General features: G+C 47.0%; 1 protein-coding gene across 1 annotated transcript in view; it reads left to right on the top strand.

The window, feature by feature from the left end:
• Positions 1-9,239: 9,239 nt before the first annotated feature.
• The window catches only part of RFX7 (regulatory factor X7), a 178,040-nt gene continuing 171,313 nt past the window's right edge, over positions 9,240-15,966 (top strand). The window contains exon 1 of the mRNA XM_077471977.1: positions 9,240-10,019. Coding sequence (XP_077328103.1) covers positions 9,868-10,019 — 152 coding nt within the window. The 5' untranslated portion in view covers positions 9,240-9,867. The remainder of the gene's footprint in view (positions 10,020-15,966) is intronic.

The following is a 15,966-nucleotide window of genomic DNA, read 5'->3' as shown; positions in this document are numbered from 1 at the left end:
GCCGATCAGCTGCTGGTTTTCCAGCAGGCTCGTTTGACAGAAGCCAGCTGAGATATCGACTTCTGCCAAAAAGGACCTGTACACACGGGCCAAATGTCGGCCGGTATTCACTGCACCGGCTGATTTCGGCCGATATTTGGCCCATGTGTACGTAGCTTTAGAGTTAGGATGATATTACAAATTGGTAAAACCATGTACAATATGTTGCCATAAATATTGCTTGTTAAAGAGAACAATTATGCACAGATCTAGTAAATATAATGGGTAAGAGCGTTTGGTCATTGTCATGAGATCGTGAAGTAGAGATACTTTACCATGAAGGGGGGCGATGAAAAGAACAGATGATGTAGAGAGGCACAAACAAACAAAACAAACATACAAGCAAACAAAATCCAGATGCCAAAAAAGGGAAGTATACAAATCATCATTCTAAAGTTGGTCATACACAGTTTACACGTTTTTTTTTATTCAGCCAAAAAAAAAAACTGATTCTCCCATTAACACAAATGAGGTGGATAAAGGAATTGTTGATTTGTCACTAATGCCGCGTACACACGATCAGACTATCCGGCGGACTTAGAAAGAAGTTTTGACTCAAAATTGTCCGCCGGACTTTTGAAATGAATGGACTTGCCCACACACGGAGGAAAGTCCGTTCATTTTGAACGTGGCTCCAGGAAGACGGGACTAGCGAAGGAAGTCAATGTCCCCGCCTTCAGCGGCGAGATTGACACCTTGCTGGCCCTGTCACCTGGTATTGACTTAAAGGGGAAGCCTTACGCCGAAAAAACGGCGTGGGGTCCCCCCCAAAGTCCATAAAGTCCATATCAAACCCTTATCCGAGCACGCAGCCCGGCCGGTCAGGAAAGGGGGTGGGGACGAGCGAGCTTGAAGAAGAAAGTGGAGGCCCGGCAAGAATAACTGAAGAGGGGGACAAGACCCCCGAAGTCGGAAGAAGACCCCCGGACGGCGGCGGCGATGACGAAGAAGAAAGCCGGGCTCCTCCGCTAGTAAAAGAGCTAGTAAAAGAGCAGAAGATAGCGGAGGAGTTCGGCGAGAAGACCCCCCAATATGGAAGATTACCGGAGCTGTGCAATAAATTATTTTAAAAATATGTGTTGTTTTTTTTTCTTTACACTTTTTTTCCCCAGGTGAATGGGTGGGGGTACATGGTACCCCAATACTCATTCACATAGGGTGGGGGGCCGGTATCTGGGGCCCCCTTATTAAAGGGGGCTCCCGGATTCCGATAAGCCGCAGACCCCGACAACCAATGGCCAGGGTTGTCGGGAAGAGGCCCTTGTCCTCATCAACATGGGGACAAGATGCTTTGGGGTGGGGGGCCGCAGGGCCCCCCTTCCCCAAAGCACCCCCCCATGTTGAGGGCATGCGGCCTGGTATGGCTCAGGAGGGGGGCTCGCTCGTCCCCACCCCCTTTCCTGACCGGCCGGGCGGCATGCTCGAATAAGGGTCTGATATGGACTTTGGGGGGACCCCCACACCGTTTTTTTCAGCATAGGGCTTCCCCTTTAAGTCCATACCAGGGGCCAGCGAGGTGTCAATCTCACCGCCGAAGGCCAACGTTTTTTGTTTTTTCTTTTGCAGTGAAAGACGTACACCTTCTTCTTGCAGCCTATTCCCAGTGCTACAGCATCCGAGCAGGAAAATTGGCACATGCGCAGTTGCTGGGTTCCATCCTATCCTAGAGTGAGGGTGGAACAGCGGTGATGCGGGCGGGCAGTGAGAGATTATGTCATCTCTCTGCTCGCCCTCCGCACCTCTCACAGTGCATCCTTCACGGTCTTGCTGCAAACAGGCCACAGACCTGCACTGGTCCATACCCCCGGGGTTGGGGACCCCCGCCCCAAAGAGCTGCTTGTGAACTTTGTAATATTTCCCCCGTTTGTAACACACACAGCCAGGGACACTGCATTTTCTTAATTCTTCCACTAGCTCAGAAAGTAGTCTAAGGGTTCTTTTTAGGATTTTAATTTGAACAGGAACTTGGTTAGGGGATAGGGAGCATTGAATTGCTCTGGTGAACTGCAAATTAAACAACTTTAGGACTCCTCAACTCATGGTTGTGCTCCACACGCTGATGGCTGTTCCACAGGATTCCCAATGCTGCTAATGACTTAGCTACGCACTATAATTTCACCGCAGCATTGGGGATCATCTACTCACTTAGACACAGGATCACCCATTGCCTCCTGCCGGTATACATCCTCTTCCTAGTGAGGGAGCTGTAGACTCACACCACCACAGAACTGTTGGACTCCTTTCCAACAACTTCCTCCTGGCTCTCTCCAGTGAGCTTCCTCCTGAATTCCTGGACAATGGATTTCCATATAGGCCCCCCTACTAACCAGTGGCAGCTGGTGGTAATTTTTTGAGGAGGGGCGGCAAACAGCAACATATATATACTCGAGTATAAGCCGAGATTTTCAGCCCCTTTTTTTAGGCTGAAAGTGCCCCCCTCGGCTTATACTCGAGTCATCGCCGTCTGCCTGCCCGATCAGCGTGCCGAGCAGACAGACGGCGGCCATTCTACTATTCAAAAGCCGCGCCTCCGTCTGTGATAGGCGGAACACTCAATTTCCCAGCAGTCAGTGGTCCGCCTATCACGGACATCCGCTCATCCTCATACTATGGACGAGGATGAGAGGATGTCCGTGATAGGCGGAACACTGACTGCTGGGAAATTGAGTGTTCCGCCTATCACAGACGCAGGCGCGGCTTTTGAACCGTGGAATGGCCGCCGTCTGTCACAGACGAGGAGGAGAGGTGCGGCTTTTGAATCCTGGCATGGCCGCCGTATGTTTTTTATACATGCAGATCGGTGCAAAATGGCACACAGAGGCTGCAGAAGGACAAAGAGGCTGCAGATTGGCACACGGAGGCATGCACAGGACACAGGTAGGCTGCAATGGACACAGGGATGGTCACAGTGATGGACACAGTGATGGACACAGTGATGGACACGGGGATGGACACAGGGATGGACACAGTGATGGACACAGTGATGGACACAGGGATGGACACAGGGATGGACACAGTGATGGACACAGGGATGGACACAGTGATGGACACAGTGATGGACACAGGGATGGACACAGGGATGGACACAGGGATGGACACAGGGATGGACACAGTGATGGAAACAGGGATGGACACAGTGATGGACACAGTGATGGACACAGGGAGGTATACAGCTGCAGATGGGCATTGTTGACCCCCTTTTCCACTCTTTTAAGCTGTAACAGTAGCTGCTGCATGTCTCACCCTCGGCTTATACACGAGTCAATAAGTTTTCCCAGTTTTTTTGTGGTAAATTAGGGGCCTCGGCTTATATTCGAGTCGACCTATACTCGAGTATATACGGTAACTTACCCCATCTATGGTGGGCAGCGCTTCACGGATGGCTTCCCATGCTCGGTGGTGGTAACGGCTTCCCCTTCCTCTGCTCTCCATGGGCATCGTGGCAGCTTCCACTTCCTCCACCCTCCTTGGCAGCCAATTGGGACTCTTCTCTTCTCAGCCAATTGGAAAATGGGTCTGATTGACCGAATTGAGGATCAGTGTTTCAATAACTGGAGGTATTCCTTGCTACGCCACCTACAACATATAAAGCTGTGTTTTAATTGTTTTTAATGTGAGTATTGTACTAGAGTGTGATAAAATAAAAAGTGTTTTTTAAGGATAAAGCACGATTGCACTTTTTCAATCTTTTGCATGGGACTGAGTGGGAAAATAAGCTGGAGACAGGAGGCTGCTAATCGTGGGAGAAGTGATTCACATGTTAGACATGGTTGGAGTAAAGGCTAAGGTCGGGTTCACACTGGTACGACATACGCTTCGACTTTGAGAGCACATGTCGCATGACGTGTATAAGTCAATGGTTTCCCTATGAAAACCATCTTAAAGAGGTTGTAAAAAATAAGTTAAAAAAACAAACAAACCTGTAAGACAAAGGCATAATGAGCTAGTATGTATCGCATAATAGCTCATTATGAAATACTTACCTTAGAACAAAGCCTTCCAGTGGTGCCCGCACACCGCTGAGGCGGCTGACATTTTCCCCGGAGCTTCTTTCGGGTTCCAGGGCGTTTGGGCGGAGCCATGATGACATCACTCCCACGCGTGCGTTCATGGCACAGGGCTCGGAAGGAATGGCACCTTTGGCCGTTCCTTCAGAGCACATGCACCAGTGATGTCACTGGCTGCATGTAATGTACATATCTCCTAAACGGTACATGTTTAGGAGATATTTACATTACCTATAGGTAAGCCTTATTATAGGCTTACCTATAAGTAAATGTCTGCAAAGGAAGTTTATTTTCTCTTTAACTGGTCCGACACAAGTCGGTCCAACTTCAAAAAAGGTTCCTGCACTACTTTGGTCCGACTTCAGCCCATTGAATATCATTGAAGTCGGATCAAAGTTGGATCATCATCTTGGCTGATCTGACTTTGGCATGCGACTTGTGCTCTGAGGATCTTCAAGGGAATCCCCACACCAAAATAAAAAAACAGCGTAGGGTTCCCCCAATATCAGATTTTAAGGCGTGGGGTCCTCCAAGATCCATACCAGACCCTTATCCGAGCATGCGGAAGGGGGGGAGATGAGCGAGCACCCCACCGGACCATACCAAGGCCACATGCCTTCAACATGGGGGGTGGGTACTCTGTGCCCCCCACCCCAAAGCACTTTGTCCACAAGCTGGGCATTGATTATGGAGGTCTGCGGCCGGGGGTCTTATCGAAATCTGGAAGCCCCCTTTAACTAGGGGACCCCCATATCCCAGCCCCCTACCCTATGTGAATGAGTATGGAGTATATTGTACTCCTACCCATTCACCCAAAAAAAGTATCACAAAGAAATAAAATCAGCACACAGGTTTTTGACAAAGTCCTTTATTAAAGCAGCTCCATTGTCCGAATTTCTTCTCCCACCAGTGATGTCTTCATCCTATGGTTCTTCTCACTGCGCTGATGTCAGCAGAGGAAGAAGACAGCAGAGAGAGAAGAACCGGCAGTGGAAGAAGTTATTAGTGCAGTGAGAAGAACCGGAGGAAGAACCAAAGGGAGTAGACATCAGCGCAGCTAAAAGAATTGGAGGATTAAAGTGGTGTTCCACCCAAAAGTTGAACCTCTGCTCATTCTACTCCTCCCCCCTCCGGTGCCACACTTGGCACCTTTCGGGGGGGGGGGGGGGGGGTGAGCGGGTATGCTTTACCCACTTCTGGGAGCCTCAGCCACGGGTATTCATGTCACGGCTGGGGCTCCCTCCTCCTCCTCCCCCTGTCGCTGTGCCAGTAGGAGAGAGGAGAGGAGCGCATGCGCAGTAGGGTTCCTTATGTGAAACCAACAGGCTGTACTGCCGGGTTCCCTTGCTCGCAATGGAGGTGGCATGCACCCGACAGCTGATGGAAACATCAGCTGCAGTGCCAACATCACTGGACTCCAGGACAGGTGCAGCTGCTGGCTTTTAATTTTTGCAGCGGTGGGCGGACCTCCTCTTTAAGACATCACTGGAGGGAGAAGAAATCAGAGGGAGAAGAGATGCTGGAGCTGCTTTAAAACCCCATCCCGCTGACTGTACGTACATCTGCGGCCTCGGCTTTAAGAGTTATACCAGGATGATGCATCATCCCAGTACCATTTTTTTAGAGCGGGCGGTTGGCTCTTCAGGGATAACAACTGATGTGGCTAAAAGCCGCTCAGCTGTTATCCTGAAGGAGCGAGAGGGGATGTCCCCCTCCGCCACTCTTCCCAAGCCTCCCGTCCCACTGGGAGACCCGATTCACGAGCCGGCACTTCCGCTGGCTAGAGTGAGACTGGAAGGAAGCTGGAAATGGCTTTGATCCAGCCTCCTTTGTGTAAACACGGAAGCGATGCCACAACGTCACTTACGGTTTACTAGTTTGCCAGTGGCACAGTTTTAAAAGAAAATTACAGTATTCAGAATCGCCGTTTTTGGCGATATGAATACTTTGAAGTGCAAAGGAGGGGTTTGGGGTCTTTTAGACCCCCAATCCATCCATAAAGAGTACCTGTCACCACCTATTACTGTCACAAGGGATGTTTACATTCCTTGTGACAGCAATAAAAGTGATCTTTTTTTTTTTTAAATGACGATGTAAAAAAAAAAAAAATAAGAAAACATTTTTTTTTAAAGCGCCCCCACAGCAAAAAAAACGCACATGCAAGTCGCGCCCGCATATGTAAACGGTGTTCAAATCACACATGTGAGACTGGGATGAATGTTCACCTTCCAGCAGGACAAAGACCCTAAACATACAGCCAGAGCTGCAATGGACTGGTTGAGATCAAAGCATATTTCTAGATTGTAAGCTCTAATGAGCAGGGCCCTCTGATCCCTCCTGTATTGATTTGTATTGTAAGTGTACTGTCTGCCCTCATATTGTAAAGCACTGTGCAAACTGTTGGCGCTATATAAATCTTGAATAATAATAATAATAATAATTTATATGTTATAATGGCCCAGTCAATGTCCAGACCTAAATCCAATTGAGAATCTGTGGCAAGACTTGAAAATTGCTGTTCACAGATGCTCTCCATCCAATCTGACAGAGCTTGAGCTATTTTGCAGAGAAAAATAGGCAAAAATGTCACTATCTAGATGTGCAAAGCTGGTAGAGACATCCCCAAAGAACTTGCAGCTGTAATTGCAGCGAAAGGTGGTTCTACAAAGTATTGAGGGGGGTTGTACACTTTTCACATATTTATTTGTAAAAGGTTTTGAAAACCATTTATTGTTTTCCTTCCACTTCACAATTATGGATGACTTTGTATTGGTCTATCACATAAAATCCCAATAAAATACATTTATGTTTTTGGTTGTAACATGACAAAATGTGAAAAATTTCAAGGGGTGTGAATACTTTTTCAAGGCACTGTATGTTGTAAGCACTGTGTCTGGTGAAGATATCCTAGTATAAGCCCTGCGTAGACTGTGAGTGGAGCTCAGTGTAGACTGTTGTTGAAGACACCCCAGTACAAGTTGTGACTGGTGAAGACACCTCACTACAAGCTGTTACTAGTGAAGACATACCAAAACAAACTGTGACTGGTAAAGACATTCCAATACAAGCTGTGACTGGTGAAGACATCCCAGTGCAAGCTGTGACTGGTGAAGACATTCCAGTACAAGCTGTGACTGGTGAAGACATCCCAGTACAAGCTGTGACTGGTGAAGACATCCCAGTACAAGCTGTGACTGGTGAAGACATGCCAGTGTAAGCTGTGGCTGGTGAAGACATCCCAATACAAGCTGGGACTGGTGAAGATGTCCAAGTGCAAGCTGTCACTGGTGAAGACATCCCAGTACCAGCTGTGACTGGTAAAGACATCCCAGTACAAGCTGTGACTGGTAAAGACATCCCAGTACCAGCTGTGACTGGTAAAGACATCCCAGTACAAGCTGTGACTGGTAAAGGCATCCCAGTACAGGCTGTGTCTACTGAAAGCATCCCATTACATGCTGTCCCTGATGAAGAAATCCCAGTACAAGCTGTAACTGGTAAAGATAGCCCAGCATGAGGTGTGACTGGTGAAGACATCCCAGTATGAGCTGTGACTGGTGAAGATATTCCAGTTTGAGGTGTGACTGGTGAAGAAGACATCCCAGTATGAAGTGTGACTGGGGAAGATATCCCAGTATGAGGTTTGACTGGTGAAGATATCCCAGTATGAGGTGTGATAGGTGAAGATATCCCAGTATGAGATGTGATTGGTGAAGATATCCCAGTATGAGGTGTGATTGGTGAAGAAATAACAGTATGAGATGTGATTGGTGAAGATATCCGAGTATGAGGTGTGACTGGTGAAGATATCCCAGTATGAGGTGTGACTGGTGAAAACATCCCAGTATGAGGTGTGACTGGTGAAGATATCCCAGTATGAGGTGTGACTGGTGAAAACATCCCAGTATGAGGTGTGACTGGTGAAGATATCCCAGTATGAGGTGTGATTGGTGAAGATATCTCAGTATGAGGCGTGACTGGTGAAGATATCCCAGTATGAGGCGTGACTGGTGAAGATATACCAGTATGAGGTGTGACTAGTTAAGATGTGCCAGTATGAGGTGTGATTGGTGAAGATATCCCAGTATGAGGTGTGACTGGTGAAAACATCCCAGTCTGAGGTTTGACTGGTGAAGATATCCCAGTATGAGGCGTGATTGGTGAAGATATCCCAGTATGAGGCGTGACTGGTGAAGATATCCCAGTATGAGGTGTGACTAGATAAGATGTCCCAGTATGAGGTGTGATTGGTGAAGACATCCCAGTATGAGGTGTGACTGGTGAAGATATCCCAGTATGAGGTGTGACTGGTGAAAACATCCCAGTATGAGGTGTGACTGGTGAAGATATCCCAGTATGAGGTGTGACTGGTGAAGATATCCCAGTATGAGGTGTGATTGGTGAAGATATCCCAGTATGAGGTGTGACTGGTGAAGATATCCCAGTATGAGGTGTGACTAGATAAGATGTCCCAGTATGAGGTGTGATTGGTGAAGACATCCCAGTATGAGGTGTGACTGGTGAAGATATCCCAGTATGAGGTGTGACTGGTGAAAACATCCCAGTATGAGGTGTGACTGGTGAAGATATCCCAGTATGAGGTGTGACTGGTGAAGATATCCCAGTATGAGGTGTGATTGGTGAAGATATCCCAGTATGAGGTGTGACTGGTGAAGATATCCCAGTATGAGGTGTGACTGGTGAAGATATCCCAGTATGAGGTGTGATTGGTGAAGACATCCCAGTATGAGGTGTGATTGGTGAAGATATCTCAGTATGAGGCGTGACTGGTGAAGATATCCCAGTATGAGGCGTGACTGGTGAAGATATACCAGTATGAGGTGTGACTAGTTAAGATATCCCAGTATGAGGTGTGATTGGTGAAGATATCCCAGTATGAGGCGTGACTGGTGAAGATATCCCAGTATGAGGCGTGACTGGTGAAGATATCCCAGTATGAGGTGTGACTGGTGAAGATATCCCAGTATGAGGTGTGACTAGTTAAGATGTCCCAGTATGAGGTGTGATTGGTGAAGATATCCCAGTATGAGATATGATTGGTGAAGATATCCCAGTATGAGGTGTGACTGGTGAAGATATCCCAGTATGAGGTGTGATTGGTGAAGACATCCCAGTATGAGATATGATTGGTGAAGATATCCCAGTATGAGCTGTGACTGGTGAAGACATCCCAGTATGAGCTGTGACTGGTGAAGGCATCCCAGTATGAGCTGTGACTGGTGAAGACAGTCACCCCAGTATGAAGTGTGCCTAGTGAAGATATCCCAGCATGATCTGTGAAGGGAGCTCAATGTGCAGTGTTGTTGTGGAGGAGGCAGCCTGATGTGTGTAGTAGTTGTTGTCAGGAGCAGTGCGCCTGCGCAGTGCCGGGTGCAGCCTCCGCTCCTCTCCAGTGAGCGCCGTGAGGGCTGCAGGCGGCTGCAGTGGGACCAGGTGTTGGATTTAGGCGGAGTGCAGCTGTGAGGGGGGCACATCTGCCTTCTTCTCCTCCACCTTCATGCCCCCTTCTTCGGCTCCCATTCCCAGCACCCCGCATTATATGACTGGCAGACATCCCCCCCTCCTCGCCCTCTAACCTTACCATGCCCCTCACCCTTCTGCACGCGTCCCCACGGCTGTGACTGCCCCCTCCCCCCCATCCTTCTGAGCTGCCCCCGTCATGTCCCCCCAGCACGGGAAGGCCATCTACTCGAGGTCGGGGTAAAGGCCTAGTGTGCACAGCGCCTTCCGTCCTCCTGCTTCCACCCCTCCTCCCCCCTCTCTGTGTCTCTCTCACACACCGAGCCCAGCATCAGCAATCATGGCAGAGGAGCAGCAGCCACAGACCCCGAAAAAACAGCGGCCTGATCAACTGCCCCCCTCTGCAACCCCGGGGAGCCTGCCCGCCCTGGTCACAGGACTGCAAGGGACGGAGGCCAGTGCACTGCAACAGAAGATCAAGAACTCCATCTGGTAAGAAGAAGCACCATGCCAACCTGTCATTCATTCTTCTACCATCTTATCACCCAGGTCACCCCCCACCCCCACATATTACTGATTGTACCCCCCCCCCCCACATATTACTGATTGTATCCCCCCTCCCACATATTACTGATTGTATCCCCCCTCCCACATATTACTGATTGCATCTCTCCCCCCCACATATTACTGATTGTATCTCCCCCCCCAGATATTACTGATTGTATCTCTCTCCCCCCCCCCCACATATTACTGATTGTATCCCTCCACTTTACTGATTGTATCTCCCCCCTCCACTTTACTGATTGTATACCCCCTCCACTTTACCGATTGTGTACCCCTCACCCTCTACTGATTGTATCTCTCTCCCCCCCTTCCACATTACTGATTTGTGTATCTCCCCCCTTCCACATTACTGATTGTATCTCCCCCCCCTTTCCACATTACTTATTGTGTATCTCTCCCCCCCCTTCCACATTACTTATTGTGTATCTCTCCCCTCCTTCCACATTACTGATTGTGTATCTCTCCCCCCCTTCCACATTACTGATTGTGTATCTCTCCCCCCCTTCCACATTACTGATTGTGTATCTCCCCCCCCTTCCACATTACTGATTGTGTATCTCCCCCCCTTCCACATTACTGATTGTGTATCTCTCCCCCCTTCCACATTACTGATTGTGTATCTCTCCCCCCCCTTCCACATTACTGATTGTGTATCTCTCCCCCCCCTTCCACATTACTGATTGTGTATCTCTCCCCCCCCTTCCACATTACTGATTGTGTATCTCTCCCCCCCTTCCACATTACTGATTGTGTATCTCTCCCCCCCTTCCACATTACTGATTGTGTATCTCTCCCCCCCCTTCCACATTACTGATTGTGTATCTCTCCCCCCCTTCCACATTACTGATTGTGTATCTCTCCCCCCCCCTTCCACATTACTGATTGTGTATCTCCCCCCTTCCACATTACTTATTGTGTATCTCCTCCCCCCTTCCACATTACTTATTGTGTATCTCTCCCCCCCTTCCACATTACTTATTGTGTATCTCCCCCCCCTTCCACATTACTTATTGTGTATCTCCCCCCCCCTTCCACATTACTTATTGTGTATCTCTCCCCCCCTTCCACATTACTTATTGTGTATCTCTCCCCCCCTTCCACATTACTTATTGTGTATCTCTCCCCCCTTCCACATTACTTATTGTGCATCTCTCTCCCCCCTTCCACATTACTTATTGTGCATCTCCCCCCCCCCCCTTCCACATTACTTATTGTGTATCTCTCCCCCCCTTCCACATTACTTATTGTGTATCTCTCCCCCCCTTCCACATTACTTATTGTGTATCTCTCCCCCCCCCCCTATCACATTACTTATTGTGTATCTCTCCCCCCCTATCACATTACTTATTGTGTATCTCTCCCCCCCCCTTCCACATTACTGATTGTGTATCTCTCTCTCCCCCCCCCCTTCCACATTACTGATTGTGTATCTCTCCCCCCCTTCCACATTACTGATTGTGTATCTCTCCCCCCCCCCTCCACATTACTGATTGTGTATCTCTCCCCCCCCCCCTTCCACATTACTGATTGTGTATCTCTCCCCCCCCCTTCCACATTACTGATTGTGTATCTCTCCCCCCCCCCCTTCCACATTACTGATTGTGTATCTCTTCTCCCCCCCTTCCACATTACTGATTGTGTATCTCCCCCCCCCTTCCACATTACTGATTGTGTATCTTCCCCCCCCCCTTCCACATTACTGATTGTGTATCTTCCCCCCCCCCCCTTCCACATTACTGATTGTGTATCTTCCCCCCCCCCTTCCACATTACTGATTGTGTATCTTCCCCCCCCCCCCCCCTTCCACATTACTGATTGTGTATCTCCCCCCCCCCCCTTCCACATTACTGATTGTGTATCTCCCCCCCCCCCCCCTTCCACATTACTGATTGTGTATCTCCCCCCCCCTTCCACATTACTGATTGTGTATCTCCCCCCCCCCCCTTCCACATTACTGATTGTGTATCTCCCCCCCCCCCTTCCACATTACTGATTGTGTATCTTCCCCCCCCCCCTTCCACATTACTGATTGTGTATCTCCCCCCCCCCCCTTCCACATTACTGATTGTGTATCTTCCCCCCCCCCCTTCCACATTACTGATTGTGTATCTTCCCCCCCCCTTCCACATTACTGATTGTGTATCTTCCCCCCCCCTTCCACATTACTGATTGTGTATCTTCCCCCCCCCCCCTTCCACATTACTGATTGTGTATCTTCCCCCCCCCCCCCTTCCACATTACTGATTGTGTATCTTCCCCCCCCCCCCTTCCACATTACTGATTGTGTATCTTCCCCCCCCCCTTCCACATTACTGATTGTATATCCCTCCCTCCATTATTCTGCATTGCATGATGCCCTCCACCCCCTTCATTCCCTCCCAAAATGCATGGCACACACAGAAGTTGGCTGCCACTGGATGTGTTTTTTATGTGTGGAGGAGGGGCAGGTGAGAGATTTATTTTGCAGTTGCAGGCAAGAAAGACTGCTGCCTGTGTTCATCACCTCCTGGCAGTCTGCATTCATTGCACAATATACACAATATAGAGGACAAGTCACCCCACTTTATATTTTTATATATATATATATATATATATATATATATATATATATATATATAGATCGTTATTTTTTTTTTAATTGACAATTTTTTAATAATTTTTTTAAAATCATATATATATACATTTTTTTGTAGTTAAGACATTTATTTGATTTTTTTAATTTTTTTTATCTTTTTAATCATTCATCTTTTTAATTATTTTTGTAGATTTTATTTTTGAAACTTTTTTATAATCCATAATTTTTTTACATATTTTTTTTTTTTTTTAATCATTTTCTTTAAAAAAATTTTTTAGTGGATCCCTTTCTTTTTACACTCCGATTTATGGGAGAAAAAAAAAAAACCCTGCAGATGGTGAATGCGTTGGCTGGGTTGTCTCCGTTGGCATGAGATGTTTTTACTAGAATAACAAAGGTGGTCAGATGCGGTCTCATGTGCTGAATGGCTGGCTGATTTTTTTTTTTCCCTTGCATCAGGTCACTAGACTGATGCATTGTGGGAGGAGTGTCTAATACTGATGGATAAAAATCACACCTGTTTTAGAGGTTTTATACACACACGTCTCGTACATCCACCCCCCTCCCCCCTCCATTTTTTATTCAACCTCGGGATAAATGAAGTTGCATTTTTTTTCTCCCTGTATTATCCCCCCCCCCATAATATTGCCGACAGAGACAGTTTGTTTTGGTATTGTGTCAAAATATCTAAAAAAAAAAAAAAAAAAAAAATGGCTCCTGTAGTCTCTTGTATCCTCGTACATGGCACAGGTTTCCTTATTTATAAAGAATTTTATTTTTACAAATCTGCCATAATGCTTCTTTCATTGCATGCCTTGGAAAACAAGAATTGCTGTTGTAATATTTGATTATGATAATTTTCCATATATATGAGCAGGTTCTATATTATTGAAGTCATCTATTTTTTTTTTTTTTTTTATTGCAGTAGAAATGAAATTATGCATATGCGTAGTGCAGATCTTGTGCATTGGCTGCAGATGCATGCTGTATGGGATTGTTTTTATGATGCAGTTATTTTTCTATATGTAGAACGTTTCTCCTGCGATGTGTGTCGTTAGCATTGCTACAAGACAGACTGCAGACTATACCGATGGCCCCAGCATTTCAGACCTATTGAATGTGTTTTTTTTTTCTTAGCCGAGCTGCCCATCAGGCTGTCTTCATGTGCGGACTGAAATGGTTACGGGTGACGTTAGGAGATTAGTAGTGATGGGAGGACTTGATCCCATGACCTTGTAGAATCAAGTGCAGGGCTCTTAACACCAGATCACCCGTCCACACCCATTGAATAATTAATAAATGTAATCTGCTTTAGTTGAGTGTCATTTTATTCCTGGTCTTGTTATAGGGTAATCCATCATCCGCACCGCGTTAACATAAACATTTGCATATAGTATAATGTTTATTTGTGTGACATGCAGTAGACATATGTTCACTCTGTTTTGGTAGCTGGTTTTCAGGAAAACTGTGAATGATTATAGCAGTGTCAAGGTCATATAAGGTACATTAAATGAAGAGCACATGTGCTAACAGCTCTGTGTACCACTAGTCCCATGCACTCATTGTAATGTGTGGAACACATGCTTGTCGCGGAGGCCGACTGACTGCTGATGCTTATTTACAGGCAATTCTATATATATATATAATATATATATAAATATTACCAAAAGTATTATTGGGACGCCTGCCTTTACACACACATGAACTTTATTGGCGTCTTAGTCCATAGGGTTCATTATTGAGTTGGCCCACCCTTTGCAGCTATAACAGTTTCAACTCTTCTGGGAAGGAGTGTGTCTATGGGAATGTTTGCCCACTCTTCCAGAAGTGCATTTGTGAGGTCAGGCACTGATGCTGGATGAGAAGGCCTGGCTTGCATTCTCAGCTCTAACTCATCCTAAAGGTGTTCTTTCGGGTTGAGGTCAGGACTCTGTGCAGTCCAGTCAAGTACCTCCACCCCAAACTCGCTCATCCATGTCTTTATGGACCTTGTTTGTGCACTGGTCCAAATCATTTGGTGTAGGGGGATTATGGTGTGGGGTTGTTTTTCAGAGGTTGGGCTTGGCCCCTTGGTTCCAGTGAAGGGAATTCTTAAGGCATTGGCATGCCAAGATATTTTGGACAATTCATGCACCCAACTTTGTGGGAACAGTTTGGGGACGGCCCCTTCCTGTTCCAACATGACTGAGCACGAATGCACAAAGCAAGGTTCATAAAGACATGGATGAGCGAGTTTGGGGTGGAAGAACTTGACTGGCCTGCGCAGAGTCCTGACCTCAACCCGATAGAACACCTTTGGGATGAAATGAAGCAGAAACTGCGAGCCAGACCTTCTCGGCCAACATCAGTGCCTGACCTCACAAATGCGCTTCTGGAAGAATGGTCAAACATTCCCATAGACACACTCCTAAACCTTGTGGAGGGCCTTCCCAGAAGAGTTGAAGCTGTTATAGCTGCAAAGGGTGGGCCAAATCAATATTGAACCCTATGGACTAAGACTGGCCATACACCTATAGATTATCTGCAGATTTTCTATGGTCAGATGGAAAAAGTGGAACAGATTCCTCCATCTATGCTGAACTGTGTGGATGGAAGAATCTCCCACTGGCCCAAGCTTCTGTATCTTGCTAGTCGGCTCCTCTGGCTCTCACAATACCTGAGCATTCTGATTGGGTGCAGGCTTTGTTTAGGTTGAGAGCCAGCGGGGCCGACTGGCAGGGTACTGAAGCTTGGCCTAGTGGGAGATTCCTCCATCTAACCATAGAAATCTGCAGATAAACTGGGAAGCAATTAACGTTCATGTGTGTATAAAGGCAGGCGCCCCAAAACTTTCTAATTTAGTGTATATTTATATCTTCTTTTTTCTTTTATTTTTTTTCTTTGTTGACATTAGGATTTATAACGCAGTCAATGTATAGGTTTCTAAGATTTTAATTTCTAAAAAATGTTCAGTGTTAACTTAAAGTGGTTCTAAAGGCTCAGGTTTTTTTTTTTTTTTTTTTTTAACCTTCATGCATTCTATGCATGAAGGTAAAAAACCTTCTCTTTTCAGCAGCACCCCCTAATACTTCCTGAGCCCCATCTCGATACATGATGTGCCTCGGCTCTCCTGGGAGTCTGACTCCTTCCTCATTGGTTGAGACAGCAGTGGGAGCCATTGGAGGGCACAGCTACTGAGCTTTTCAGTAGAGAAAAAGGGGTGGGGATGAGCCACGGCTCTGTGTGTGAATGAAAACGCAGTATTCCCCACGTGCACACATTCAAGAAAATGGCTGTAGTAATACTGGGCTCTGTAATGGC

This window comes from Lithobates pipiens, unplaced genomic scaffold (assembly GCF_037356315.1).
Source record: "Lithobates pipiens isolate NorthernLeopardFrog02 unplaced genomic scaffold, aLitPip1_a1.2 Scaffold_8, whole genome shotgun sequence".
Taxonomy (NCBI): Eukaryota; Metazoa; Chordata; class Amphibia; order Anura; family Ranidae; genus Lithobates; species Lithobates pipiens.
Note: the sequence above shows the minus strand (reverse complement) of the source record. Positions and strands in the feature narration are given on the sequence as shown.